The sequence below is a fragment of the Lutra lutra genome, chromosome 1 (assembly GCF_902655055.1).
Source record: "Lutra lutra chromosome 1, mLutLut1.2, whole genome shotgun sequence".
Taxonomy (NCBI): Eukaryota; Metazoa; Chordata; class Mammalia; order Carnivora; family Mustelidae; genus Lutra; species Lutra lutra.
Window position 1 is genome coordinate 217254330 of NC_062278.1, and position 27617 is coordinate 217281946.

A 27617-nucleotide genomic window follows, 5' to 3' on the forward strand; every position below is an offset into this window, starting at 1 on the left:
GGTTGCTGCGTGGGGTGTGCGCTCTTCTCCGGGTGACCGGCTTCACGTGGTATGTTTGGCCTCGGGGCGAGGGGCCGGACTCGGAGCGCGGCGGGCAGTCCGGGGCTTCCGGTAGGCGCCCAGGGAGGGGCACGGGCCGCGCGCCTTCCCAGGCCCGGGCTCTGGCGTCCCCGCGTCCCTCGGTCCCCAGCCAGAGTCCCGTTTCCTCCCGTGGGCTGTTTCCTCAGGTCGGTCCCAAGCTGGTGTTCTCCCAACTCCGGGCACCGCCCCCCCCACCTTTGAGGGGTGGTTTTTGCCCCCGCAGGGGACTTTGAGCAATGTCTGGAGGCATTGTTTTGGTTGTACTAATGCGGGTGTGGGGAGGCGCAACTAGCTTCTAGCGCGTAGAGGCCGGGGATGCAGCTCAGCATCTTACAGTGCACGGAACAGCACCCCTCCCCCAAAAAACGATGCATAATCTTTAGTGCCGGGCTCGGGACTTCGTGCTGTAGGGCCCCAAAATCTCTGAAGTCCTGGGTCAACCGTGGAAATTGTTTCAAAGTCAGCTGAGTCACTTACCGCCCCCTAAGTGACAAGCCCGGTTTAAAGTGTCCGGAATCATTGAGCGCCTGGGTGGCTCAGTCGGTTAAGCATCAGACTCCCGATTTTCACTCGGGTCACAGGATCTCAGGGTTCTGGGATCCAGCAACCCTCTGGGCTCCTTGCTCAGCATGGAATCTGCCTGAGATTCCTTCTCCCTCCCTCGCCCTCCCCTTCCGCTCCTCCTCCCCTCCTCTCTCTCAAATAAATAAATAAAATCTTTTTTAAAAAATTAAAAAAACGTAAAGTATATATAGTCCCCATAAAATCTTGATCCAGCCAGATGAGTTGAGCAAGTCAAATGCACACACAGCATGATGCTGCTTTCTTCCACTTGGGGTGCAGATGGCTGGTGGGGAATCAGGTAAATCCAGTCACTGCCAAAATTTACACTTTAAATAAATGAAAAAAAAAAAAAAAAAGACGGATGGGTGGTCTATTTATCCATGAACAATTACCCCCTATAAAAAGGCCTCAAAAATAATCTTTGTGTCTTTTTTTTTTTTTCCCCAGACAAGAAAAGCATCTCTTGAACTCAAGTTTGTGTTAAAACCAGCTTCAGGGTCCACCAGCCTCACTGATCTGTGGATTTCTGTGACCAGGTGAGGACCATGAGGAATTTGTAACAGGTTCCAGAAGCCTCCACCGTGCAGATGAGCAAGAGTGGGTTTTTTTTTTTTTTCTTTAAAGATTTTATGTATTTATTTGCCAGACGGAGATCACAAGTAGGCAGAGAGGCAGGCAGAAAGAGAGAGGGGGACGCAGGCTCCCCGCTGAGCAGAGAGCCTGATGCGGATGCAGGGCTTGATCCCAGGACCCTGGGATCACGACCTGAGCCCACCTGAGCCGAAGGCAGAGGCTTTAACCCGCTGAGCCACCCAGGCGCCCGAGTGAGGGTATCTTAAGAAAAATTATTTGTATGTTTGATGGATTATGTTCAAAGGAAAGATACTAAGGTGTCTAAGGAAAGATACTATGTGTGTGGAAATAAGCCAATAAATACATTTATATGCAAACAAGGACACAGTAAACAAATATGTAAATCACTAAATGTGTGTAATGGTAGAGAAATACAGATTTTCTTGCATTCTGTCCTACTAAAAATTTCAGGATTTTGTCTGTAAGGGTAAATGCATAAAACTTTTACATGTATATGTAATATTACAAGTCATCCCACTGAAGATTAGCAGGACTTCTCAGCAGCGTTCCCTAGACCCATTCAGTTTGAAATCTAAAGCCCTATCAATGCTCCACAAGGATTAAAAATATATGGACATCTGGGGGAAAAATTCTTTGAACTTCTTTCTGTTAGTAACAGAAATTTGAAATTGAATTGACCAGCAATGGATTTTTTTTTCATAATGAGATTTAACATTATTTAGAGGAATACCCAACAACTTGTGTGTTGAAGGTAGGGCACTTGTTTCCACAAAGACTGTCCTCTCTACCTTGTCTTCTGGCAGGAATTAACTTTATTTCTTAAACTTTTCTGAGATAGGGGTGCCTGGGTGCCTCAGTGGGTTAAGCATCTGCCTTCGGCTCGGGTCATGATCACAGGGTCCTGGGATTGAGCCCCACATCGGCTCTCTGCTCAAGCGGGACTCTACTTCTCCCTTTCCCTCTGTGATCTCTCTCACTTGTGCTCTCTCTCAAATAAATAAATGAAATCTTTAAAAGAAAAAAAAAACTTTTCTGAAATAACAGTCTGGTGATTCATGTTACAGAGGATCCTGTTAAGTAGTCTTCTGTTGTTGGCTTTTACTAATTCCATGTATGGGTGCACGTGTGTCTCAATTTCATTCTAGATTTCCTGTAATGTTTTGGAGGAGAGTGTTTATTTGTCATGCAATAGATACTCTTTGAGTGCACAGTTTATGGCGAGCAACCCTCCTTGTTTATTTGAAACTGAGAGGCTTACCAGAACACAGGACATTTAGTGATCAATCCAGGACAGTTCTAGACAAACCAGCATGGCTCATGCTCTCGGTGAGCCAGGCCCTGGGCCAGATAACAGAGACCTGGGAGAGCCAAACTGACCTTGTTCTGCCTTCATGGAACTTAGATTCTAATAGGGAATTAGAATTAAATAGGGAATAAAATTACTTACCTTTTTTAATTTAATTCTGTGTTTTTTCAGTATTCCAAGATTCACTGTTTATGCACCACTCCCAGTGCTCCATGCAATCCATGCCCTCCTTAATACCCACCACCAGGCTCACCCATCCCTTTACCCCCCCAAAACTCTCAATCAGTTTGTTTCTCAGAGTCCACAGTCTCTCATGGTTCATCTCCCCCTCCGATTTCCCCTAATTCACTTTTCCTTTCCTTCTCCTAATGTCCTTCATGTTATTCCTTATGCTCCATGAGTAAGTGAAACCATAGGATAATTGACTCTCTCTGCTTGACTTATTTCACTCGGCATAATCTCCTCCAGTCCCGTCCATGTTGATAACAAAGCATAATACTCAATTGTGTATGTGGACCATAACTTTTTGTCTGTTGAAGGGCATCTTGGTTCTTTACACAGTTTGGCGATTGTGGCCATTGCTGCTGTGAACATTGGGGTCCAGATGGCCCTTCTTTTCACTCCATCTGTATCTTTGGGGTAAATACCCAGTAGTGCAATGGCAGGGTCATAGGGAAGCTCTATTTTTAATTTTTTGAGGAATCTCCATACTGTTTTCCAAAGTGGCTGCACCAACTTGCATTCCCACCTACAGTGTAAGAGGCTTCCCCTTTCTCCACATCCTCTCCAACACTTGTTTACTGGCTTGTTGATTTTGGCCCTTCTAACTGGTGTAAGGTGGTATTTCACTGTGGTTTTGATTTGAATTTCCCTGATGGCTAATGATGATGAACATTTTTTCATGTGTTAGACATTTGTATGTCTTTGGAGAAGTGTCTGTTCATGTCTTATGCCCATTTTTTTTACATGATTATCTGTTTTTGGGGTGTTGAGTTTGAAGAGTTCTTAATAGATCTTGGAAATCAGCCCTTTGTCTGTAGTATCATTTGCAAATATCTTCTTCCATTCCGTGGGTTGCCTCTTTGTTTTCTTAACTGTTTCTTTTGCTGTGCAGAAGCTTTTGATCCTGATGGAGTTCCAAAAGTCCATTTTTTAATTTTACTTTTTTTTTTTTTTAAGATTTTATTTCTTTATTAGAGAGAGCACAAGCAGGGTGACAGGCAGAGGGAGAAGCAGACTCCCCACTAAGCAGGAAGCCCAGTGTGGGGCTCGATCCTGGAACTCCAGGATCATGACCTGAGCCAAAGGCGGACCTTAACCGACTGAGCCACTCAGGCCCCCAGGAATTGTGATTTTAAACAACTCATGACAGGAGTGATCTGGGAGCTTGGCACAGAGAACTCAGTCGAGGGAACAGGGAGGCCTTGAGAAGGGCTGACATTTACCTTCAGAGCTGAGGTTGGGGTCAGATTTAGCTAGCTGTAGAGTTTTTGGAGCAAGGGAGTATTTTCAAGAGAGCATTTCAGGCAAAGGGAGTGGCATAAAGACAGCCCCAAAGCAGGAGAGAGCCTTGTGTCCTCCATGAGCTGGGAAGACCAGAATGGCTGAGCCGAGACAGCAAAGTGGGGAACACAGAGCAGGGCAGGCTGGACTGGGTCAGGTCTTAGATTGGACTCTGCTCTGGGACCAGTAGAGAGACATGGTAGCGAAGTGAGCACTGGGAGGATGTGATTCACCTTTGGTCTGTGCATGTGGATTAAAATGGACTTCAGGATTCAGAAGGAAGACTTCAGAGGCAAGACCGGGCATGGTAAGAGGAAGTTAAGGGATAAGGTGATGGTTCCCTAAGCCCCAATGGTGGTTGTGGAGTAGGAACGAAGTGGGAAGAGGAGACCCGGGAGTTCAGAACTGAGAAAATGCAACAATGCTTTCATTCGTGCTTGTGTTTGTTAGATGGTACCGGGCCCTTCCTCTGCCCCCAGCTACTGTCCATGCGAACCTGCAGGCCTCCCCCCTCACCCAGGCCCATGCTTTCATCCTGCTTTGCCACTCATAGGCAACCCCCTCCGCATCCTGGAAGAAGTCAGACCTGAGTAGTCCACAGCTGCCCTGTCTACTGCAGGAATCACGAGTCACCTGTAGCTATTTCAATGAAACCAATGAGAAACACGATCAAAATTTCATTTTTTTTTTCATTCGTCCTGGCCACATTTCATTGGCTCAGTATCCACATGTGGCTGTGGCTACCAGCTGGACAGAGCAGAGTTAGAGGACATCTCTGGCATCCCAGAAAGTTCTACTGGGCAGCACTGGCTCCAGGTGGCCCACCCTCTCCGACCTTCTTCCGGCACAGACATGCATCCAGCTGCAGGCGTCACTGAATCTCTAAACTGAGCACAGACCCCCTCTGCCCTCCTGTGACATATCACCTGCCAGAAGACCCTGATGGGGTCCTCGGAGCCTAAAAGTGCCCCAGGTAACCTGCTTAGCCTGCTTTTCCTTGGCTCCGGGAGGGATCTCGGCCCTCTCATGGCTCAGCTCAGTGACAGGGCTCTTCCAAAGTGCAGATCGGGTCCCTGGTGGGGAGAAAGGAGACATCCTGCCCCTGTAGAAGGGAAGGTGGCTCCACAGCAGTTGTCTGTGGCTGCCGTAACAAATGACCGGAGACTCGGATAGCAACACGGATTTCTTCTCCCATTCTGGAAGGCAGAAATCCTCGGTGGTCAGCAGGGCTGCATTCCTTCCAGAGGCTCTAGGGGAGACTCCTTTTCTGTGTCTTTTCCATCTTGATGGGTCCGTAATCAAAGGGTCGAGACTGATACAAAGCGAAAGTCAAGCAAAGCTTTATTTCACGCCAAGCATCGAGAATCAAAGCAACTGGTTGGAGCCGCCTCTCAAAGAGAGGGCGACCCCTCCCGGCCTTATTGACTAACTTTTATTTATTTATTTTTTTTTTTAATTTTTTTATTTTTTCAGCATAACAGTATTCATTATTTTTGCACCACACCCAGTGCTCCATGTAATCCGTGCCCTCTACAATACCCACCACCTGGTGCCCCCAACCTCCCACCCCCCACCCCTTCAAAATTCTCAGATCGTTTTTCAGAGTCCATAATCTCTCATGGTTCACCTCCCCTTCCAATTTCCCTCAACTCCCTTCTCCTCTCCATCTCCCCTTGTCCTCCATGCTATTTGTTATGCTCCACAAATAAGTGAAACCATATGAAAATTGACTCTGCTTGACTTATTTCACTCAGCATAATCTCTTCCAGTCCCGTCCATGTTGCTACAAAACTTGGGTATTCATCCTTTCTTTCTTTTTTTTTTTTTTTTTTTTTTTACAGCTTTATAAACATATATTTTTATCCCCAGGGGTACAGGTCTGCGAATCGCCAGGTTTACACACTTCACAACACTCACCATAGCACATACCCTCCCCAATATCAATAACCCCACCCCCTCTCCCAACCCCCTCCCCCCATCAACCCTCAGTTTGTTTAGTGAGATTAAGAGTCACTTATGGTTTGTCTCCCTCCCAATCCCATCTTGTTTCATTTACTCTTCTCCTACCCGCTCAACCCCCCATGTTGCATCTCCTCTCCCTCATATCAGGGAGATCATATGATAGTTGTCTTTCTCCGATTGACTTATTTCGCTAAGCATGATACCCTCTAGTTCCATCCACGTCGTCGCAAATGGCAAGATTTCATTTCTTTTGATGGCTGCATAGTATTCCATTGTGTATATATACCACATCTTCTTTATCCATTCGTCTGTAGATGGACATCTAGGTTCTTTCCATAGTTTGGCTATTGTAGACATTGCTGCTATAAACATTCGGGTGCACGTGCCCCTTCGGATCACTACGTTTGTATCTTTAGGGTAAATACCCAGCAGTGCAATTGCAGGGTCATAGGGTAGTTCTATTTTCAACATTTTGAGGAACCTCCATGCTGTTTTCCAGAGTGGTTGCACCAGCTTGCATTCCCACCAACAGTGTAGGAGGGTTCCCCTTTCTCCGCATCCTCGCCAGCATCTGTCATTTCCTGACTTGTTAATTTTAGCCATTCTGACTGGTGTGAGGTGATATCTCATGGTGGTTTTGATTTGTATTTCCCTGATGCCGAGTGATATGGAGCACTTTTTCATGTGTCTGTTGGCCATCTGGATGTCTTCTTTGCAGAAATGTCTGTTCATGTCCTCTGCCCATTTCTTGATTGGATTCTTTGTTCTTTGGGTGTTGAGTTTGCTAAGTTCTTTATAGATTTTGGACACTAGCCCTTTATCTGATATGTCATTTGCAAATATCTTCTCCCATTCTGTCAGTTGTCTTTTGGTTTTGTTCACTGTTTCCTTTGCTGTGCAAAAGCTTTTGATCTTGATAAAATCCCAATAGTTCATTTTTGCCCTCGCTTCCCTTGCCTTTGGTGATGTTCCTAGGAAGATGTTGCTGCGGCTGAGGTCGAAGAGGTTGCTGCCTGTGTTCTCCTCGAGGATTTTGATGGATTCCTTTCTCATATTGAGATCCTTCATCCATTTTGAGTCTATTTTCGTGTGTGGTGTAAGGAAATGATCCAATTTCATTTTTCTGCATGTGGCTGTCCAATTTTCCCAACACCATTTATTGAAGAGGCTGTCTTTGTTCCATTGGACATTCTTTCCTGCTTTGTCGAAGATGAGTTGACCATAGAGTTGAGGGTCTATTTCTGGGCTCTCTATTCTGTTCCATTGATCTATGTGTCTGTTTTTGTGCCAGTACCATGCTGTCTTGATGATGACAGCTTTGTAATAGAGCTTGAAGTCCGGAATTGTGATGCCACCAACTTTGGCTTTCTTTTTCAATATTCCTTTGGCTATTCGAGGTCTTTTCTGGTTCCATATAAATTTTAGGATTATTTGTTCCATTTCTTTGAAAAAAATGGATGGTACTTTGATAGGAATTGCATTAAATGTGTAGATTGCTTTAGGTAGCATAGACATTTTCACAATATTTATTCTTCCAATCCAGGAGCATGGAACATTTTTCCATTTCTTTGTGTCTTCCTCAATTTCTTTCATGAGTACTTTATAGTTTTCTGAGTATAGATTCTTAGCCTCTTTGGTTAGGCTTATTCCTAGGTATCTTATAGTTTTGGGTGCAATTGTAAATGGGATGGACTCCTTAATTTCTCTTTCTTCTGTCTTGTTGTTGGTGTAGAGAAATGCAACTGATTTCTGTGCATTGATTTTATATCCTGACACTTTACTGAATTCCTGTACAAGTTCTAGCAGTTTTGGAGTGGAGTCTTTTGGGTTTTCCACATAGAGTATCATATCATCTGCGAAGAGTGATAGTTTGACTTCTTCTTTGCCTATTTGGATGCCTTTAATTTCCTTTTGTTGTCTGATTGCTGAGGCTAGGACTTCTAGTACTATGTTGAATAGCAGTGGTGATAACGGACATCCCTGCCGTGTTCCTGACCTTAGCGGAAAAGCTTTCAGTTTTTCTCCATTGAGAATGATATTTGCGGTGGGTTTTTCATAGATGGCTTTGATAATATTGAGGTATGTGCCCTCTATCCCTACACTTTGAAGAGTTTTGATCAGGAAGGGATGCTGTACTTTGTCAAATGCTTTTTCAGCATCTATGGAGAGTATCATATGGTTCTTGTTCTTTCTTTTATTAATGTGTTGTATCACATTGATTGATTTGCGGATGTTGAACCAGCCTTGCAGCCCTGGAATAAATCCCACTTGGTCGTGGTGAATAATCCTTTTAATGTACTGTTGAATCCTATTGGCTAGTATTTTGGCGAGAATTTTTGCATCTGTGTTCATCAAGGATATTGGTCTGTAGTTCTCTTTTTTGTTGGGATCCTTGTCTGGTTTTGGGATCAGGGTGATGCTGGCCTCATAAAATGAGTTTGGAAGTTTTCCTTCTATTTCTATTTTTTGGAACAGTTTCAGGAGAATAGGAATTAGTTCTTTAAATGTTTGGTAGAATTCCCCCGGGAAGCCGTCTGGCCCTGGGCTTTTGTTTGTTTGGAGATTTTTGATGACTGTTTCAATCTCCTTACTGGTTATGGGTCTGTTCAGGCTTTCTATTTCTTCCTGGTTCAGTTGTGGTAGTTTATATGTCTCTAGGAATGCATCCATTTCTTCCAGATTGTCAAATTTGTTGGCGTAGAGTTGCTCATAGTATGTTCTTATAATTGTCTGTATTTCTTTGGTGTTCGTTGTGATCTCTCCTCTTTCATTCATGATTTTATTTATTTGGGTCCTTTCTCTTTTCTTTTTGATAAGTCTGGCCAGGGGTTTATCAATCTTATTAATTCTTTCAAAGAACCAGCTCCTAGTTTTGTTGATTTGTTCTATTGTTTTTTTGGTTTCTATTTCATTGATTTCTGCTCTGATCTTTATGATTTCTCTTCTCCTGCTGGGTTTAGGGTTTCTTTCTTGTTCTTTCTCCAGCTCCTTTAGGTGTAGGGTTCGGTTGTGTACCTGAGATCTTTCTTGTTTCTTGAGAAAGACTTGTACCGCTATATATTTTCCTCTCAGGACTGCCTTTGTTGTGTCCCACAAATTCTGAACCATTGTGTTTTCATTATCATTTGTTTCCATAAATTTTTTCAGTTCTTCTTTAATTTCCTGGTTGACCCATTCATTCTTTAGAAGGATGCTGTTTAGTCTCCATGTATTTGGGTTCTTTCCAAATTTCCTCTTGTTATTGAGTTCTAGCTTTAGAGCATTGTGGTCTGAAAATATGCAGGGAATGATCCCAATCTTTTGATACCGGTTGAGACTTGATTTAGGACCAAGAATGTGATCTATTCTGGAGAATGTTCCATGTGCACTAGAGAAGAATGTGTATTCTGTTGCTTTGGGATGAAATGTTCTGAATATATCTGTGATGTCCATCTGGTCCAGTGTGTCATTTAAGGCCTTGATTTCCTTGTTGATCTTTTGCTTGGATGATCTGTCCATTTCAGTGAGGGGAGTGTTAAAATCCCCTACTATTATTGTATTCTTGTCGATGTGTTTCTTTGATTTTGTTATTAATTGGTTTATATAGTTGGCTGCTCCCACGTTAGGGGCATAGATATTTAAAATTGTTAGATCTTCTTGTTGGACAGTTCCTTTGAGTATGATATAGTGTCCTTCCTCATCTCTTATTATAGTGTTTGGCTTAAAATCTAATTGATCTGATATAAGGATTGCCACTCCTGCTTTCTTCTGATGTCCATTAGCATGGTAAATTCTTTTCCACCCCCTCACTTTAAACCTGGAGGTGTCTTCGGGTTTAAGATGAGTTTCTTGTAGGCAACATATAGATGGTTTTTGGTTTTTTATCCATTCTGATACCCTGTGTCTTTTGATTTGGGGCATTTAGCCCATTAACATTCAGGGTAAGTATTGAGAGATATGAATTTAGTGCCATTGTATTGCCTGTAAGGTGACTGTTATTGTATATTGTCTCTGTTTCTTTCCGATCTACTACTTTTAGGGTCTCTCTTTGCTTAGAGGACCCCTTTCAATATTTCCTGTAGAGCTGGTTTGGTATTTGCAAATTCTTTCAGTTTTTGTTTGTCCTGGAAGCTTTTAATCTCTCCTTCTATTTTCAATGATAGCCTAGCTGGATATAGTATTCTTGGCTGCATGTTTTTCTCATTTAGTACTCTGAATATATCATGCCAGCTCTTTCTGGCCTGCCAGGTCTCTGTAGATAAGTCTGCTGCCAATCTAATATTTTTACCATTGTACGTTACAGACTTCTTTTCCCGGGCTGCTTTCAGAATCTTTTCTTTGTCACTAAGACTTGTCAATTTTACTATTAGGTGACGGGGTGTGGACCTATTCTTATTGATTTTGAGGGGGGTTCTCTGAACCTCCTGGATTTTGATGCTTGTTCCCTTTGCCATATTGGGGAAATTCTCTCCAATAATTCTCTCCAATATACCTTCTGCTCCCCTCTCTGTTTCCTCTTCTTCTGGAATCCCAATTATTCTAATGTTGTTTCGTCTTATGGTGTCACTTATCTCTCGAATTCTCCCCTCGTGGTCCAGTAGCTGTTTGTCCCTCTTTTGCTCAGCTTCTTTATTCTCTGTCATTTGGTCTTCTATATCGCTAATTCTTTCTTGTGCCTCATTTATCCTAGCAGTGAGAGCCTCCATTTTTGATTGCACCTCATTAATAGCTTTTTTGATTTCAACTTGGTTAGATTTTAGTTCTTTTATTTCTCCAGAAAGGGCTTTTATATCTCCCGAGAGGGTTGCTTTAATATCTTCCATGCCTTTTTCAAGCCCGGCTAGAACCTTGAGAATCATCATTCTGAACTCTATATCTGACATATTACCAATGTCTGTATTGATTAGGTCCCTAGCCTTTGGTATTGCCTCTTGTTCTTTTTTTTGTTGTGAATTTTTCCGCCTTGTCATTTTGTCCAGATAAGAGTTTATGAAGGAGCAAGTAAAATACTAAAAGGGTGGCAACAACCCCAGGAAAATATGCTTTAGCCATATCAGAAGAGATCCTGAATTGTGAGGGGGGAGAAAGGGGATAAAAAGGGGTTCAGAAAGAAAGAAAGAAAAAAAACTATTAAAAAAAAGAAAGCCGATAAAGAAAAAATATAAAAAGAGGAAAAAAAATATATATATTAGATAAACTATTTAAAAAACGTTAAAAAAAGAAAACGGTAAAAGTTAAAAAAAATTTAGCAGAAGAAGAGAAAAAGAAAAAAAAATTGAAAAAGAAAAAAAAAATTAAATTAACTGCAAGGCTAAAAAATCATGGGGAGAAAGCCATGAGTTCCGTGCTTTGCTTTCTTCTCCTCTGGAATTCCGCCGTTCTCCTTGGTAGGTGAACTTGGTCCTGGCTGGGTTTCCCGTAGATCTTCTGGGGGAGGGGCCCGTTGTAGTGATTCTCAAGCGTCTTTGCCCCAGGCGGAGTTGCACCGCCCTTACCCGGGGCCGCGCTGAGTCATCCGCTCGGGTTCGCTTTCGGGAGCTTTTGTTCCCTGAGCGCTTTCCGTAGAGTCCGGAGGACGGGAATAAAGATGGCGGCCTCCCGGTGTCCAGCCCGGAGGAGCCGAGAGCCCGGGGCCCCACTCCTAAGTGCGCCCTCAGAGAACAGCGCCAAATGACTCCCGTCACCCTGGCCTCCGGCCGCGCTCCGAGCTGACCGAGCCTGCGACCGGTTCAAGGCGACCCCGAGCTGAGAGTCACTCCTCGGCTCTGTCTCTGCAGCCGGCTTCCCCGTTCTAATACCGGTAAGCTCTGCGACACTGAGACACCCCCGATCCTTCTGCGACCCTGCGGGACCTGAGGCCGCGCTTACCCCGCCTGGGCTTCACCCCAGTTAAGCCTCTGGAGCGATGTCCCTCAGCGGAACAGACTTTTAAAAGTCCTGATTTTGCTCCGTTGCTCCGCCGCTCGCCGGGAGCCGGCCCCTCCCCCCGCGGTCTATCTTCCCGTCGCTTTGGATTCACTTCTCCGCCAGTCCTACCTTGCAGAAAGTGGTTGATTTTCTGTTTCTGGAATTGCTGTTCTTCTTCTCTTCAATCTCCCGTTGGATTTGTAGGTGTTTGCAATCTTTAGATAAGCTATTTAGCTGATCTCCCGCTACCCGAAGTAGTCTCAGCCTGCTACTTCTCCGCCATCTTGACTCCTTGGTTTTTATACTTCTTTATAGTACTTCTTTATTTTTAGAAGATAATTGTGGTGCCAGCATAAAAGAGGCAAGGAGACCAGGTGGATGGCCTGTATAATACTGTAGTCTGTGTCTTATTGACTAACTTTTAAAGGGCAAGGGCCATGTGGTTGAGCCTGGCCACACACAGGTGACCGATGGGATTGCAGCACACAGAGAAAGCTGCACAGTCCTGCTAGGTCACACACGAGTGACCAGTTGAATCACAATTTACCCTATAGTAGGTATTTGAATGAGCCTATCACCTTGGTCAGAATTGGCGCCCAAAAGGCGGGGCCCACACTCCTTGGTAGCTAGGGAGACAGTATGCGCCCCCACTGGTTGGATGTCTCCACCTGGCCTGACCCGCCCTTGTATTTGGGCGTTGTTACCTGGGACTGGTTTCCCAGACTTGCTTTTAAGTCAGTCCCCTGGGGGAGGAGGGGGGCAGGGTCAGTTTAAGTTTTTCTGCATCAACAACAAAATCACTGATTAACGGGATGGAATTGCTCTGGCTAAGTAGGCCCTCACACTCTCACAGAGGCTGCCTGCAGGACTTGGCTTGTGGCTCCTGCCTCTGTCTTCAGGGCAGGGCAGGGGGAGGTAGTTGGCAGCTTCCAGTCTCTTTCTCTGACTCCTGCTTCCATCATCCCAGCTCCTTCTCTGACCTGACCATCTTACCTCCCTCTTGTAAGGCCTCTTGTGATGACCTTGGGCTCACCCAGATAATTCTGGATACTGTCTGCATCTCGGGAGCCTTACCTTAATCACAGCTCCACAATCCCTTGTCTATGGAAGCTCACACTTTCACAGATTCTGAGGAGTGGAGTCTGGACACCTTTGGGACAGAGGCCCAGGAGGCAAAGAGGCCCTGAACTCTCTCTCCACCCGGCCCAAACTCTTAGTGTCCCAGGTTCCCCTCCCTGCTCACACTCAACAGCCTTTATTGTGTTGATCTTTGGGTTCAGGGAGGGCACACAGAGAGACCTCAAGAAACTGGGTTCTATGTAGTTACATTTGATTCTCAAACTCCAGGGAAAGGAGGCATTCGTTCCCTTTTTATAAAAAGGAAACATCCCTTTTTATAGGGATGACACTGCTTTGAAACTTTTTTTTTTTTTCACTTAATTTTAATTTAATTAAGTTTAAAATTTTTAAATTCACTTAATTTAATTTTTTTTCACTTAGATTTATTGGAGATAAGAATGTCTATCAATACCTAGAGATCATCTGTTTCTTTTTTGGCTGGGAGAGTTTCTTCATTCTGTGGGTAGTCCCTAGTTCATTGAGCTGATTCCCTATTGATGGTCCTTTGATATTCTAAATAAGGCCGGGGTGAATCCTCACACCCTTGACCTTTAGTATTTGTGTCCTTGTCCTTTAGTATTTGTGTATCCTGGAGATAGGTTCCTAGATTGTGGTTGGCAGGGAAGGTGTAAATGTTCCTGCATTTTGCCTGCAGCTGGCAATTTTCCTTCCTTAGGAATTGGGTCCCAGCAGTGTATGAGCGTGCCTTTCCAGACAGGCTTGCCAAGAGGAGATGTGGTCCACTAGGTCTGTTGATCTGACAGGTTTAAAAAAAAAAAAAAGTTATCTGTGTAGTTGCCGGGTGCATCTCTGTTATTATGAATAAGATATAAGATCACAGGAGGTTCGACCAAGGGTCGTGTCCTTGAAATGGTCATGGAGAAAACCAGAGGGTCCTGGGCCGAGGAGGAAATGAGTCAGAGCGAGACCCTGTGCCTGTGATCAGAGAGCGAGGGGCTGGGTAGTAAAAGAGAGAAAACGGAAGATAGATTTATTTCACTACTGAAAAACACTGCATCGGGTTTCCATAGGGTAAGAAAGCGTCCATAGAGTGGTCGAGCTGGAAGGGCAAGGCAGGCATGAGACAGTCCGTTGTGTGCGGCTCCTCAAACATCAGGCAGGACAGAGCCCAGAACAGAGCCGCAGACGCTGGCCTGATACAGAACGGGGTCAGCTCCAAGTCTGTCACAGGAGGGAGGGCAGGAACTGTGCTACATGCGGCCGCTGCGGAGGGGCTTACGCGAGCAGGTAGAGTTCCTCCCGTGAAGGTTACTCTGAGAAGTAGGAGGGAGGACCAGCTGCTGCAAGCCACGGTGTGTTTGTTACCTGTTGTCCCCGACAGAATGTCCCAAACCTCATTGACCGAAGACAATAATGATCATGTGTCATCTTTCACGGTTTTTGTGGTTGGGGAACTCAGAGCAGCTCAACTAGAAGGTTCTAGCTCAGGGACTTTGATGAGTTGCCGGCGGGATGTCCGCTGGGGCTGCAGCGATCCGAAGTCTTGCCGGGCGCTGAGGGTTCACTGCCAAGGAGGTTGGCTTCCAGGCCGGCACGCGGGTGCTGCTGTCGGACGGAGGCCTCAGTTCCTCTCCGAGTCACCTCCAGGGTACTCTTGTCATGTGGATCAGCCTGACCCAGGTGGGTGTGGACACCAGGAGGCTTGGGTCACCGAGGACCATCTAGGAAGCTGGTTCCTCTGGAGGGAAGAGAGGAGGGCGTGTGGGGTGTAAAGAGGTGGGAGCAGGTGGGCGGGTGGGGAGCTGCACTGACCTACAGGGTGCCGCGCAGGGTCAAGGGCTCTGCGTGCTCGTGACCGTGTTGCCCTAGAGGTGGCGGCATCATGGCGCAGGCAGAGGTTTGGAATCACGCCTGGTGGGAGCGCTGCTGGGCAGGCGTGAGTGGGGGTGGAGAGATGAGGACGTGCGTAAGCGCGGGCTGTGAAATCCAAGCTGGGGAAGCGGGAAGTGAGGACAGGGCTTGCCTGAGGAAGCAGGAGAGCAGCTGGACCGAGTCCTTTGTGTGGTAGAGAGACATGGAGTGAACAAGGGTGCAGTCTGGGAGGCTGGGTTCAGAGAGACATTTCTGAGCTGCTGTTCTAGATGGTAGAATGGGGTCAGGTGAAGACAGGGTCTAGGGTGGTGCCGATGGAAGGTGTGGCCAACGTGGATGGGGGCAAACTCGCAACACAGTGAGGGTCATCCGCACGCCCTCTGATGTCATCTGACAGTCGTGGGACTGGCGGGGGAAAGACTGATGGGAGGCAGGTGCCAGCATGTCCAGTTGGTAAAGGGTCGTAGCTGGGACTGTGTGTGTGACAAGTACTTGGATGGGAAGAACATGCCCTGAGACTCAGTGAGCCTGAGGATTCCATGGGGGCAGCGCAGGCCTGTGCTGGTCGTACCGGTTAGGACAGAAGAGGACAAGTTCTGCCTTCACATGCCCTGCGTTCATCCCCTTCTGAGCAAAGTAAAGACCCAGGACTAGAGACCCCACGTGCGCTTCGAAGGAGGACACGGTGGGCAGGCTGTGACAGGTCCGTCCTCAGTAGCCTGGGGAGGGAGAGAGGCTGTGAAGGCTCCTATTTCCCCGTTTCTTCCAGGACCTGGCCTGCGTGCGCGGTGGGGACAAGAGGAGGAGCATCTGGGTTCTCTGTCTGAGTCCCAGGATGGCAGCCGTGGTTCTGTCCCCCACCTGTGGTAAGTTGGGGGGTCCCCAGAGTCCAAGCATTGAAGGCCCCTGCCCCACAGAGTGGGAGTCACAGGGACCCCATGTAGTTCTTGGGATTTGGGGTGTTGCTGGTTTGGGCGACTGTGGAGATGTCACCTGTGTGGTGAATATGGGAGAGTTTTTGAATTATGCCTCAAATTCTTTCTGTAAACTTGATAAAACAATAGTGCTAGCCCTTGAACTTCAGTTTCCTCCACTGTGAAAGGAGAACTATTGCCTTTTCCTCCAGTGCAGTAAGAGTCTTGGCCTTGGTGAGACAGGGCTCTGCTCTGGCCTCCTGTGAAAGCTGTGTATGCACGCGTGTGTGTGTGTGTGTGTTGGGGTATGGTCAGTTACAGGTAGGTGGGGAAGCCCCCCACACCGTGATTGCTTGATACAGAGCCATCCGATCTCCTCGGACTCACTTCTTCTCCAGCTCAGCCTTCCCTGTTCTCAGCCTCTCCTCAAAAAGGATGCACAGAGGAGGAAGGGTCAGTGCATGGCTTCCTGACAAGCTGGTTACCGGTGAGTCAGATACCCCTTTTTCCAAATCATCATTCCCTTGATCAGCAGTCAGATTATCTCTCAGTGACCTGGAGCCCCACAGCCAAACCAGGCCTCGGATGGCGCAGGGTCTCCGGGCATCTGATGGGGGTGAGGGGCTGCCCAGCCAGCGGCCGTGTTTGTCAACATTTTCTACGCGGCAAAGCTTCCTCCAGGGTCACTGGCTACGTCATGTTCCACTGAGAATTTTAAGGGGAAGGTAAACTCAAGTGTCCTAGACTCAAGTGATTGATGGTGGCTGTGAGGAAATCACTCGTTCATTTACCAGGTATTTCTCTGGCATCTGCCATGTCCCGGGCCTGTGCTCAACCCCGAGACTGAGGGAGATAAGACTGCAGGATTTCACAGTCTCCCTGGAATCAGGGACTCATTTAGAAGAACATTTCACCTTGGCAGTGGGCGTCAGTAGACAGGAGAGGAGCACTGCAGGCTGAGCCCAGAAGCAGTGGAGAGCACAGCTCAGAACCCTCCTCGTATATCTTAAGCTTGGGGTTCCCTGTTTCTGTTCCTGTCGCCTTATCAGCTTGGTGGGGGTAGTCCTTGGCTAAGCCTTGATTCTTATGACGGCTCAGGACTTGGTGACCTTCGAGGATGTGGCCGTGGAGTTCACGCAGGAGGAGTGGGCGCTGCTGGACCCCTCTCAGAGAACACTGTACAGAGACGTGATGCGGGAGAACTGCAGGAACCTGGCATCCCTGGGTAAGCCCCGCCTCAGCCCTGCATTTATTAAATGACTCAGGTGACAAGACTTCCTTTTGTCCTTTTTTTTTTTTTAATTGTCATAACATTCCCATACCATAAAATTCACCATTGTAACTATTCTAAAGAGTACAGCGCAGCAGCTTTTGCTACATTGGTGTTGCCCTGCAGCTAGAACACTGTCCAAATGGGGAACAGTGTTATCCCCTCTCAGCCCCGCCCCCGGAAGTGCTCAGTACCCAGTGCCTTTCCCCCTGCCCCCTGCCAGCAACCACTAGTTTGCCTCCTGTTTCTGTGGCCGAGCCTGTTGAGAACGGTTCACATCATCGGCGTTCCCCAAGATCTGATCTCTTTTGTCTGGCTTCTTGCTTCCGGGCAGCATAGTCGTTAAAGGTCCAGCTGTGGCGTGGCCTGTACCAGCTCATTATTCCTCGTCGTGACTGAATCACATGCACATTTTTAAAATTCATTCATTGGTTGATAAACATTTGGTGGTTTCACACTGACCAGCTGTTGCAAACAGTGCTGCTGTGAATATTTGTGTCCAGGCTGTCCTTTCCACGTGTTTCTGCTTTTGCTGGGGACGTGTCTGGGAGGGGAAGGCTGAGTCATGTGTTACCACGTTTAGCCTTTTGGGGAGCTACGCACCATTTTCCACGGCAGCTGCATGGAGGTGTGAGGGCTCTCTTTTCCCCGCATCCCCCCCAACATTTGTTTTTCCGGGTGTAGCCATCCTCATGGTTGCGAAGGGGGATTCCGTGGCTGTTTTGATTTGCATTTCCCTCATCACTAATGACGTTGAGCACTTTTTCACAAAGTCGTCGGCGAATTGTAAATCTTCTGTGGAGAAGTGTCTGTTCAAGCCCATTTGAAATTCGGTTGTTTATCTTTTGTTCTTGGACTATAAAGATTGGTCATATATCGTGAACACTGATTCCTTATCCAAAATATGACTTGGAAATAATTTCTCCCATGTGGTGGTATATTTTGATTTTCTTGATAGTGTCCTTTGACACACCAGAGTTCTTTATAGTTAAAAGTCTGTTTCTGGATTTATGTGTCTTTCCCACCGCCCCCCCCCCCCGCCTTTGCTTGTTTGTTTTGTTTCTTAAATTCCACATATGAGCGAAATCATATTTTTCCAAAGAAGACATCCAGATGGCCAACAGACCCATGAAAAAGTGCTCAGCATCACTCATCATCAGGGAAACACACATCAAAACCACAGTGAGGTACCACTGCACACCTGTCAGAAGGGCTAAAATCAACAACACAAGAATCAGGTGTTTGTGAGGACGTGGAGAAAGGGGAACCATCTTGCTCTGTTGGTGGGAAGGCAAACTGGTATACCCACTCTGGAAAACAGGATGGAGATTCCTCAAAGTTAAGAACAGAGCTACCCTATGACTCAACAGTATTTATCCAGAAGATACAAAATTTCTGCTTCAAAGGGACACCTGCAGCCCAGTGCTGATAGCAGCAATGTCCACTTCTAGGAGACTGTTCTTTCCCCATTGAATTGGTTTTTACTCCCTTGTCAGAAATTGACCACAGACGTATGGGTTTACACTCACTCAGTCCTGTTCCATTGATCGCTATGTCTCTTCTTTTGCTGGTGCTGCGGCGTCTAGTACTCCAGCTTTGACCTAAGTTTTGATGTTAGGAATTGTGAGAATTCCTATTTTATTCCTTTTCAAGACTCCTCTGTTTGAGATCCTTGGCAAATCCACATGAATTTGAGGGTCAAGTTTGTCCATTTGTGCAAGTAAGAGCTGTTGGAGTTTTGGTGCTGATTGCGCTGAATCAGTATATCACTTTGGTTAGTATTGTCACCTTAACAATATCAAGTTTTCCAAGACACATCTTTCAGTCACTAATTTTTTTTTATTCTATTATATTCAGAGAAAATACTTTCTATGATTTCACTGCTTTTAAATTTATTCAGACTCATTTTACGGCCTAACATATGGTCTGTCTGATCTGGAGAACGTTCCATATGTGTATGGATGAATGTGTGTTCTGTGGTGGAGCGGAGTATTTTATATGTCTGTTAGGTCTGGTGAGTTTGTAGGATTGTTTAAGTCCTCCTTTTCCTTATTAACCTTCTAACTAGTTGTTCTACCCATTGTTCGAAGCGGGATGTTCAAGTCTGCAACTATTATAGAACTCTCCATTTCTTTCTCCCTTCAATTCTGTCAATTTGAAATCTAGTATTGTAGAATTCTGTTTTTATTGGTCTGTAATTGTTACATTTTCTGGATGAATTACCTTTTTATCATTAAAGAATATCTTTGTGTCTCGTAACAGTTTTTTTTGTTTTGTTTTGTTTAAAGATTTTATTTATTTATTTGACAGAGAGAGATCACAAGCAGGCAGAGAGGCAGGTAGAGAGAGAGGAGGAAGCAGGCTCCCTGCTGAGCAGAGAGCCTGATGCGGGGCTCGATCCCAGGACCCTGAGATCATGACCTGAGCCGAAGGCAGCGGCTTAACCCACTGAGCCACCCAGGCGCCCCTCGTAACAGTTTTTATCTTAAAGTCTGTTTTGCCTGAAATTAATGTAGCTACATTATCTTTTGGTTGCTCTCTGCATGGAATATATCTTTCCATCTGTTGACTTTCAGCCTCTTAGTGTGTTTGGATGTAAATTGAGTCTTTCATGGATAGCATATAATTGGATATTTCTTATCTATTCTGCCAAAATCTGCCTTTTATTTGGACAGATTAATCCATCTACATTTAAGGTAATTACTGATAAAGACCCACGTATGCCATTTTGTTATTTTCTACATGTCTTATACCATTTTTGTTCCTTAGTTCTTTCATTATTATTTTTGTGTTAGATGTTTTCTAGGGGACCATTTGGATTTCTTTTTGTGTTTTAGTTATTTTTTTTTCATGGTTGTCCCGGAGAACTGCAATTAACATTTTAACTTACAGCAGTCTGTTTTGGTTTAGTACCAACTTTGTGTCAACAGCATACAAAATTTTTGCTTTTGTATAGGTGTGTGCACACACACAGTCCCTTTATATTGCTTTGTCACAAATTGCATGTTTATGCCTTCTGTGCCCATTAACATAGATTCATAATTATGGGCTTAGGCATTTCTCTTGTAAGTCATGTAAGAAAAAGAAGAGAATTTCAAACCAAAAATATAATTATTCTTGGTTTATGTATTTTCATTTCTCTGATTCTCTGTTTCTTTGTGTGATTTGAGTTAATATCCATTATCCTTTCATTTCAGCCTGAAAGCCTCCCATTAGCATTTCTTGTAGGATAGATGTGCTAGTGATCTCTGTGTCTGTTTAGCCTACTTGAGGTTTCTTAAACTTCTTGGTTGTGTCCATTTGTGTTTTTCATCAGTTTTTTGGGAAGTTTTTGGCCATTATTTCTTCAAATATTCTTTCTACCTCATTCTCTTCTCCACTTAAGGAACTCCCATGATGTGTCTGTTGGTGTGTTTGATGGTATCCCACAGATCTTTAGGGCTCTGTTCATGGGGGTTTTTTTTTTTTGTTTTTTTGTTTTCATTTTTTTTTTCTTTCTCTTCTTCCAGTGAGGTAGTAGAAATTGTCCTGTCTTCATGCTTATTGATTCTTTCTTCTTCCTGCCAATATCTGCCATTCGACAGCTCTTCTGACTTTTTTTCATTTCGGTTTTTGTACTTTTCAACTCCAAAATTTCTATGTAGGTTCTTTTTCTAATTTCTGTTTCTTTAACATGTGTTCTGTTTCATGAGAATTCATCCTTATGGTTTCCTTTATTCTTTATACACAGTTTTCTTTTCGTCTTTGAACATACTTTAAAATAGTTGATTTAAATTCCTTGACTACTAAGTCTAACAGCCGGGCTTCCTCAGAGAGGAATTTTTTTTTTTTTTTTCTGTAATGGGCCACATATTTATTTCTTTTCCTGCCTCAAAATATTGTTGCAAAATGGACATTTGGAACATTATTGTATGGCAATTCTGGAATCGGGTTTTTCCCCATCACCAAAATTTGTTGTTGTTGCTTGTTGTATGTATGTTTAGTGATACTCCTGAACTAATTTTGTAATGTCTGTACTTGTCATGTGTGGTCCCAGAAGACTATTATGTTAACTTCATGGTTAAAGATTTTTTTAAAGGCTTGGAACAAAAGTAAAAACCTGTTGTCTCTGCAGATGTGTTCCGTGTGTGTGTATAGAAACATACCTTCAAATCAGCAGGCACTGTACAACTCTGCCGTTAATCTTCACTTTCTGCTTGTGCAGAACTTAAAGGTCAGCCAAAGCTGAGGACTTAGTGCTGTTTCAGGTCTTTTCTGAGCATGTGCCCAATCCTAGCCTTCTAAATTCAAAGAAATGGGAGGGCAACTTTTTGGGGTGGGGGGGCAACTTTTAAAAATTCCCCAAAACATCTTATTTCATACTTTTCTTCCCAAGTTTCTTGGGCAGTCTGTTGTTTTCCTGTAATATTTCATAGGCCTCAGGCAGTGGTGGCTAATATATTTTCCTTGAAATGTATTCAGTACATCCCCACTGAGTACCCAGCTCAGCCCTTGGAGAATTTGAGATTAGATAAGTAAAGGCAAGCCCTTGGAGCCAAACCTTCAGAAAGATCAAAACAACCACAGAACTTTGAGAATAAGGTCCATCCTGCTCCCTCTGGTACTAGGAATGTGGGCTCTCATCTTCAAGGTCACGCCAAAGCAGAGAATAGAGGATGAGACAAGAGTCAGTGAAAATGTCAGCTGGTTATTGTCCTTGAATAAACAATTTCCAAGTTGCTATGAACTTTTGATAAGTTTCCAAAGTTCTGATAAAGTTGATTCTGATGGTTTTCCCCAGTTTTTTCACTGTTTTTTTAGAGTTATGGACTTTTGGTTCAATATCCCTCAGTTTTCACCATTGTCTCTTCTCACCAGTCTTTCTGAAGTACTTCTGTGTCCCTGGGTCTATGCTGGGTTTAGGAATACAGTGATGAATGAGACATATGTGGTCCCCGCCCTCATGGAACTTTCTGTCTGATGCCTTCCCTGTGAACTGAATAGCTGTTCCTTACCCTGACTTTACATTCTCCATGGTTAAAAGCTTTAGAGCTTCTAAAGTATGTATGTAAACTTGGACATGGACTTTGGGACAGTGTTATGTCCTGTTACTTGGGTATTGGGTGTGCTTGAATTTTTGTTTCTTGGGAGTTACTATATTCATTATAATTTATGTGTAGTTATTCCACTGCTGCAAAAGCCATACTTGATCATCTTCAGAATTGTCAGCTCCAGTTTCATGGGGTTGCTTGTCACCTGTACAGTCACCCAACATCTTCTGTCTTTTCTCTGTGAATAGGGTATCACGTTGATAAACCCAGTCTGATCTCCCAGTTGGAACAAGAAGACAAGGTGGTGACGGAGGAGCGGGGAATCCTCCCAGGCTCCTGTCCAGGTGAGCATCAGGTGGACGGGTGGAGATGAGTCATTTTGAGGAATAGCTCTGGTCCGTGATTTGGGGCATGGGAGTATTACATTTAGGAAATGTCAAACAGGGAAGTTTATACAATGTCTTTTTCTCTGACAAAGATGGTCAAGAACATTTGGTATGAGCTTCCTTGTATACATTCTTTCTTTCCTTTTTGCCTTTTGTTAAGTATCTCATACATTACCTTGGAGTCAGAGGGAGGGGGGATAAAAGACATATGTTTTCTTTTTTTTTTTAATTAAAGTGTAATTACATACAGTGTTACATTAGTTTCAGGTGTACAGTGTCATGATTTGACAACTTTCTTAAGTTGTACTATGCTTACCACAGGTATAGCTACCATCTGTCACCATACAATGCTATAATAGTCCTTTTCCTTTTTAAATAAATCTCATATGAGCACTTTCTTCAATGCCTTCCTACTTTGCATTCCTGATAATCCCTTCTTCTTAAATCTCTGATCAGTCTTAATCCTTTTAGAATCATTTTTTGAATACCTACAATTTTCATACTCCTTGCACTTTCATGGCAAAATGCTGATCCCTCAGAGTCTGCATTTACTCATATGTGCACTTTACTATTTCTTTTCTCCATCAACTTAAATTTCTTTTCATTTTTTTTCCCCCAGATTTGGACACAGTACTTAAAGCCAAATGGTTAACTCCCAAGAAACATGATTTTAGAAAAGAACATTCCAGTGGTATAAAAGCGGTAAGATTAATATGGCTAATATCTGGGTTTTGTTTTTTTTTTTTGCACAGTAGGAGAGTAAGTTAGAAAAGTCGCAAAGTAAACAGAGTCATTAAAGGAAGGTCATTTACACCATGGGAAATTGTGTCTCGGGAGAGATTCTGTGAAAAGCTGTGAATTTGGGGAAAACTATAAGTTAGCTCCAAACTTGTTTCTTCACTGGGAGTTTCTACAAGTAAATATTTTCTTAAATGTGACCAGAATATTGGCTGTTGAAATACAAAGTGGTTGGGGCGCCTGGGTGGCTCAGTGGGTTAAAAGCCTCTGCCTTCGGCTCAGGTCATGATTCCAGGGTCTTGGGATCGAGCCCCGCATCAGGCTCTCTACTCAGCAGGGAGCCTGCTTCCACCTCTCTCTCTATTTGCTTGCCTCTCTGCCTACTTATGATCTCTGCCTGTCAAATAAATAAATAAAATCTTTAAAAAAAAAAAAACAAATACAAAGTGGTTTATCAGAGTTTATCAGAAGATGCTCTGTGAATAATGATAAGGAATTGTGGCAAAGCATCCATCTTTTGTAATTTCTAAAAGCTCAGACCGGGCAGAAGCCATATTAAGCACTGAAAATAGTCAAAACATCGATTGTAATAATACAACAGAATTCCTGGAAAAGAGCGTTCATATGCATAAAAATTCATTGAATATTAAAAATACTATAAATTACAGTTATGATTCATCTCTCAATTAACAGGAAAGAAATCATCTTGGAGTGAAACTCAACGAATGTAACCAGTGCTTTAAAGTCTTCAGCACAAAATCTAACCTCACTCAGCACAAGAGAATTCATACTGGAGAAAAACCCTATGACTGTAATCAGTGTGGCAAATCCTTCAGCAGTAGATCTTACCTTACTATTCATAAGAGAATACATAATGGAGAGAAACCCTATGAATGCAATGACTGTGGGAAAGCCTTTAATGATCCCTCTTCCCTTAGACTGCACGTGAGAATTCACACTGGAGAAAAACCCTATGAATGTAATCAGTGTTTTCATGTTTTTCGCACTAGTTGCAACCTCAAAAGCCACAAGAGAATTCATACAAGAGAGAATCACCATGAATGTAATCAGTGTGGCAAGGCCTTCAGCACAAGGTCCTCCCTTACTGGGCACAATAGTATTCATACAGGGGAGAAACCTTATGAGTGCCACGATTGTGGGAAGACCTTTAGGAAGAGCTCATATCTGACACAGCATATGAGAACTCATACTGGAGAAAAACCCTATGAGTGTAATCAGTGTGGAAAATCCTTCAGCAGTAGCTTTTCTCTTACTGTGCACAAGAGAATCCATACTGGGGAGAAACCCTATGAATGCAGTAACTGTGGGAAAGCATTTAATAATCTCTCAGCTGTTAAGAAACACGTGAGAACTCACACTGGAGAAAAACCCTACGAATGTAATCATTGTGGAAAATCTTTCACCACTAACTCTTACCTTTCTGTGCACAAGAGAATACATAATAGGTGGATATGAATACAATAACTAGGAAAGCATTCGTTGATTTCTTAATTCTCAGACAACTGATGGGAACTCACTAGATGTATGAGTTAGCTGTTGCTGTGTAACAAATTTCCCTCCGAAGCACAGGGGCTTCAGACAACATACGTTAATTATCTCACAGTTTCTGTAGGTCAGGGATTTGGAAACGGCTTAGCTATGTAGTTCTGGCTCAGGATCTATCATGAGGTGAGGCCAAGATGTGAGCTGGAGCAATGCTCATCTGAGTCTTTACTGCTGAAGAATCTTCTTCCAAAATGGCTAGCTCACATGTCTGGCACGTTAATGCCAGTTGTTGGCAGGGAACCTTCATTACCTCACTCTCCACAGGGCTATAAGTATCTTCATGATGCAGCAGCAGGTTCCTCCCAAAGCATTTGATTATGGGAGTCCTAACGCAGAAGCCACATTGTCTTTTTCAACCTAGCCTCCGAAGAATCTGTTATCACTTCTTCCAGACTGTATTGCTCACACAGTGGGGGAAGAAACTACACAGGGTATGTATAGTAGCAGACAGATCATAAGGAACCATCTGAGAAGCTTGCCATGAAATCAGTGAAGAAAAGCCTTTAGCAGACTCTCGTTCTTTTAACCTAGTCTATATGAAGTAGCCTTTAATAAGTCATGTTAATTCACTCTGGAGAGAAACGTCATGCGTGCAATCTTTGTGGTACGCTTGCAACTCAGACTTACCCCAACGTCCACAAAAGATTACTTGCGGGGAGAAACCTGAAGAAGACAGTAGCTGTAGGAAAGCCTTCGTGATATTTCTAGGGAGTCGTGCAACAGTTCAGACTAAGGAGAAAACCTTATGAATATCATCAGAATGCAGAAACCTTCATGGACTCCCATCACTGAGAGCACATGTGAGAAATCACTACTGAGGAATATTCGTAGAAAGAATGTGGAAAACCCTTCAGCACAAGTGTTCGCATTACCGAGCAAAAGATGGGGAGAGATTCTGAACACAGTTACTGTGGGAAAGCCTTGAATGTCCTCTCAGTTTCTAAGAAGCATGAGGATTTATCCCGGGGAGAGAGTCCTGTTGAATGTCATCAGTCCTGCAAAGTCATTTTTCCACATTCCTTAGGAAGCTGAGAATTTCCTGCAGACACTTGTGAATATAAAGACCAAGGGAATGCCTTGACAAATACCTCCTACATTGGGAAAAATACCAAGTTTTCTCTGGATGCAAAAGTTTGAGTGTATTAATTTTGAAAAATCTTTTAGTGATTCTTTGTTGATTTGTGAGAACCTACATTGGAGGCAAACCCTAGAAAAGTAATCAGTATGAGGATGCCTCAGCTCTTTACTGAATGGCCACAAAATAAACTGGGAATGGAAAGAATAGTGAGTGTGGGATTGCCTCTGTCAGTGTCTCATACTAAGATTAGGGCCACTAATTCATTAGTTTTAGTCTTTTGTTTTAGTATAAACATATATCTATAGCTGTACCCTAAAATAAACCTTAAGTTATGTCCCATAGTTTTGTATGTAATATGTTTGCTATAATTTACTCTTTAAAAATATTAGTACATAGCATATCCAGAAAGGCATTTCTGAATATCTCCTGAGTAAATTCTTTTATCGTAGTGGAAATTAAACTGTATTTACTGTGTACTTTTCATAGTTTAAAGGCATTATTGTCAGGTAAGTGGAGTTGATGATGTGGATTCTTTTTTTACCTTTCTACCCTAGTATGGCATTTTGTTTAGCTTCTTTCCCAATGTCCATTGTCCCCTGCTTATTTACTTTAAAAAATGTTTTTATTGTTGTTCAAGTTTTCAATGAGCAGGATTGAAAATAATCTATAAGGCTTCTTTGAAGCCCAGAGGGGTATTGCCTTACTCTCCTGACCATATAGAAGTAGGTAGAAGTCACTGGGGAGAACATCATTTGGCTTGTTTGCCTCATCTATATCCTGTTCATCTTGCCCGTTCTTTCTCTTGGAAATGGACTCAAGGCCAAGAGTTGGAAGAGCTATATTTTTATCATAATGACAAAAACCACAGTGCAGCAAAAAATTACAATGATATGGGCATCTCCAAAACTTCTGATTGGCAGTATCTGCTCTGGACTGCTTGTTCCCAGACTTGTCCTTATATGATTAAAAGTAACCTCTAACTGGTTGAAGCCAAAGTCCTTTTTTTAGTTTGTTTTTGAGGTGATGTTCTGTTCCTGTCCAGCTAAATGCAATATCTAACTGGTAAGCCTATTAGTTGGTCACATTTTATTAGTGTTTCATGTTTCTTTGAAAATAATGTTTATTCTCTAAGTTTTAGATGTAGAGTATGTACCCATAAACTCAAGCTAATTGTGTTTTCAGATACAGTATGTACTTTGAGATTTCTGTCCTCAAATTTATTTAGTGATAGATATGTATTAAAGTCTTGTGCTATGGGTATGGATTAACACTTTTTTGTCATTTCTGTCATTTTTTTTTAATGTATTTTGATGTACAAGCACATTCAGGATTAGGTTTTTTTCTTGTGAATTGTTCCTTATGTTGGGATCATTTTTTTATACTGGATTATTTCAGTACATTAATAAATGACTGAACACTTACATAGCCCTTCCTATAGATGAGGCACTCTTCTGAGGATATTATTGAGTACTCAGTGTAAGCTTAAGGAAATATGTACTGTTACTGTCCTCATTTTACAGTAGAGAAAATTAACATGGTAGTTTGCCTGTTACTTGCCTGAGCTCCCTGGCTAGTAAATGGTAGAGCCTGGATTTGAACCCAGACAGTCCATGTTCTTAACCACTAGTCTATCTATTGAGTATAATGTATATGTCAGGTACTGTTTAAGACACTGGTGTTCATAGCAATATGTGAAACTCAAGTTTTGCTATTGAAGCACTTACATTCTAATGGGGGAAAGACAGATTATGAAAAAATCAAAACGTGCTATTTTGAGTGTTGAGCAG

The 27617-nt window shown here is 43.5% G+C and overlaps 1 protein-coding gene and 1 pseudogene across 4 annotated transcripts; both read left to right on the forward strand.

Annotated features, from left to right (window-relative positions):
- LOC125085440 (zinc finger protein 558) lies at positions 1 to 27100 on the forward strand. Of its 4 annotated transcripts, XM_047703746.1 has the most exons (8): positions 1 to 49; positions 1093 to 1181; positions 15618 to 15714; positions 16161 to 16249; positions 16861 to 16987; positions 22311 to 22406; positions 23068 to 23150; positions 23880 to 27100. In XM_047703746.1, exons 3-8 carry the CDS (start codon positions 15684 to 15686, stop codon positions 24660 to 24662), a joined length of 1209 nt encoding a protein of 402 aa, XP_047559702.1. In that variant the 5' UTR covers positions 1 to 49; positions 1093 to 1181; positions 15618 to 15683; the 3' UTR covers positions 24663 to 27100. The 4 variants fall into 4 exon arrangements, with proteins under 4 accessions (XP_047559702.1, XP_047559720.1, XP_047559712.1 ...); XM_047703764.1 differs by lacking the exon at positions 16861 to 16987; XM_047703756.1 differs by lacking the exon at positions 1093 to 1181 and having other exon boundaries at positions 8 to 49.
- The window catches only part of LOC125085449 (zinc finger protein 558-like), a 72845-nt pseudogene continuing 45234 nt past the window's right edge, over positions 7 to 27617 (forward strand).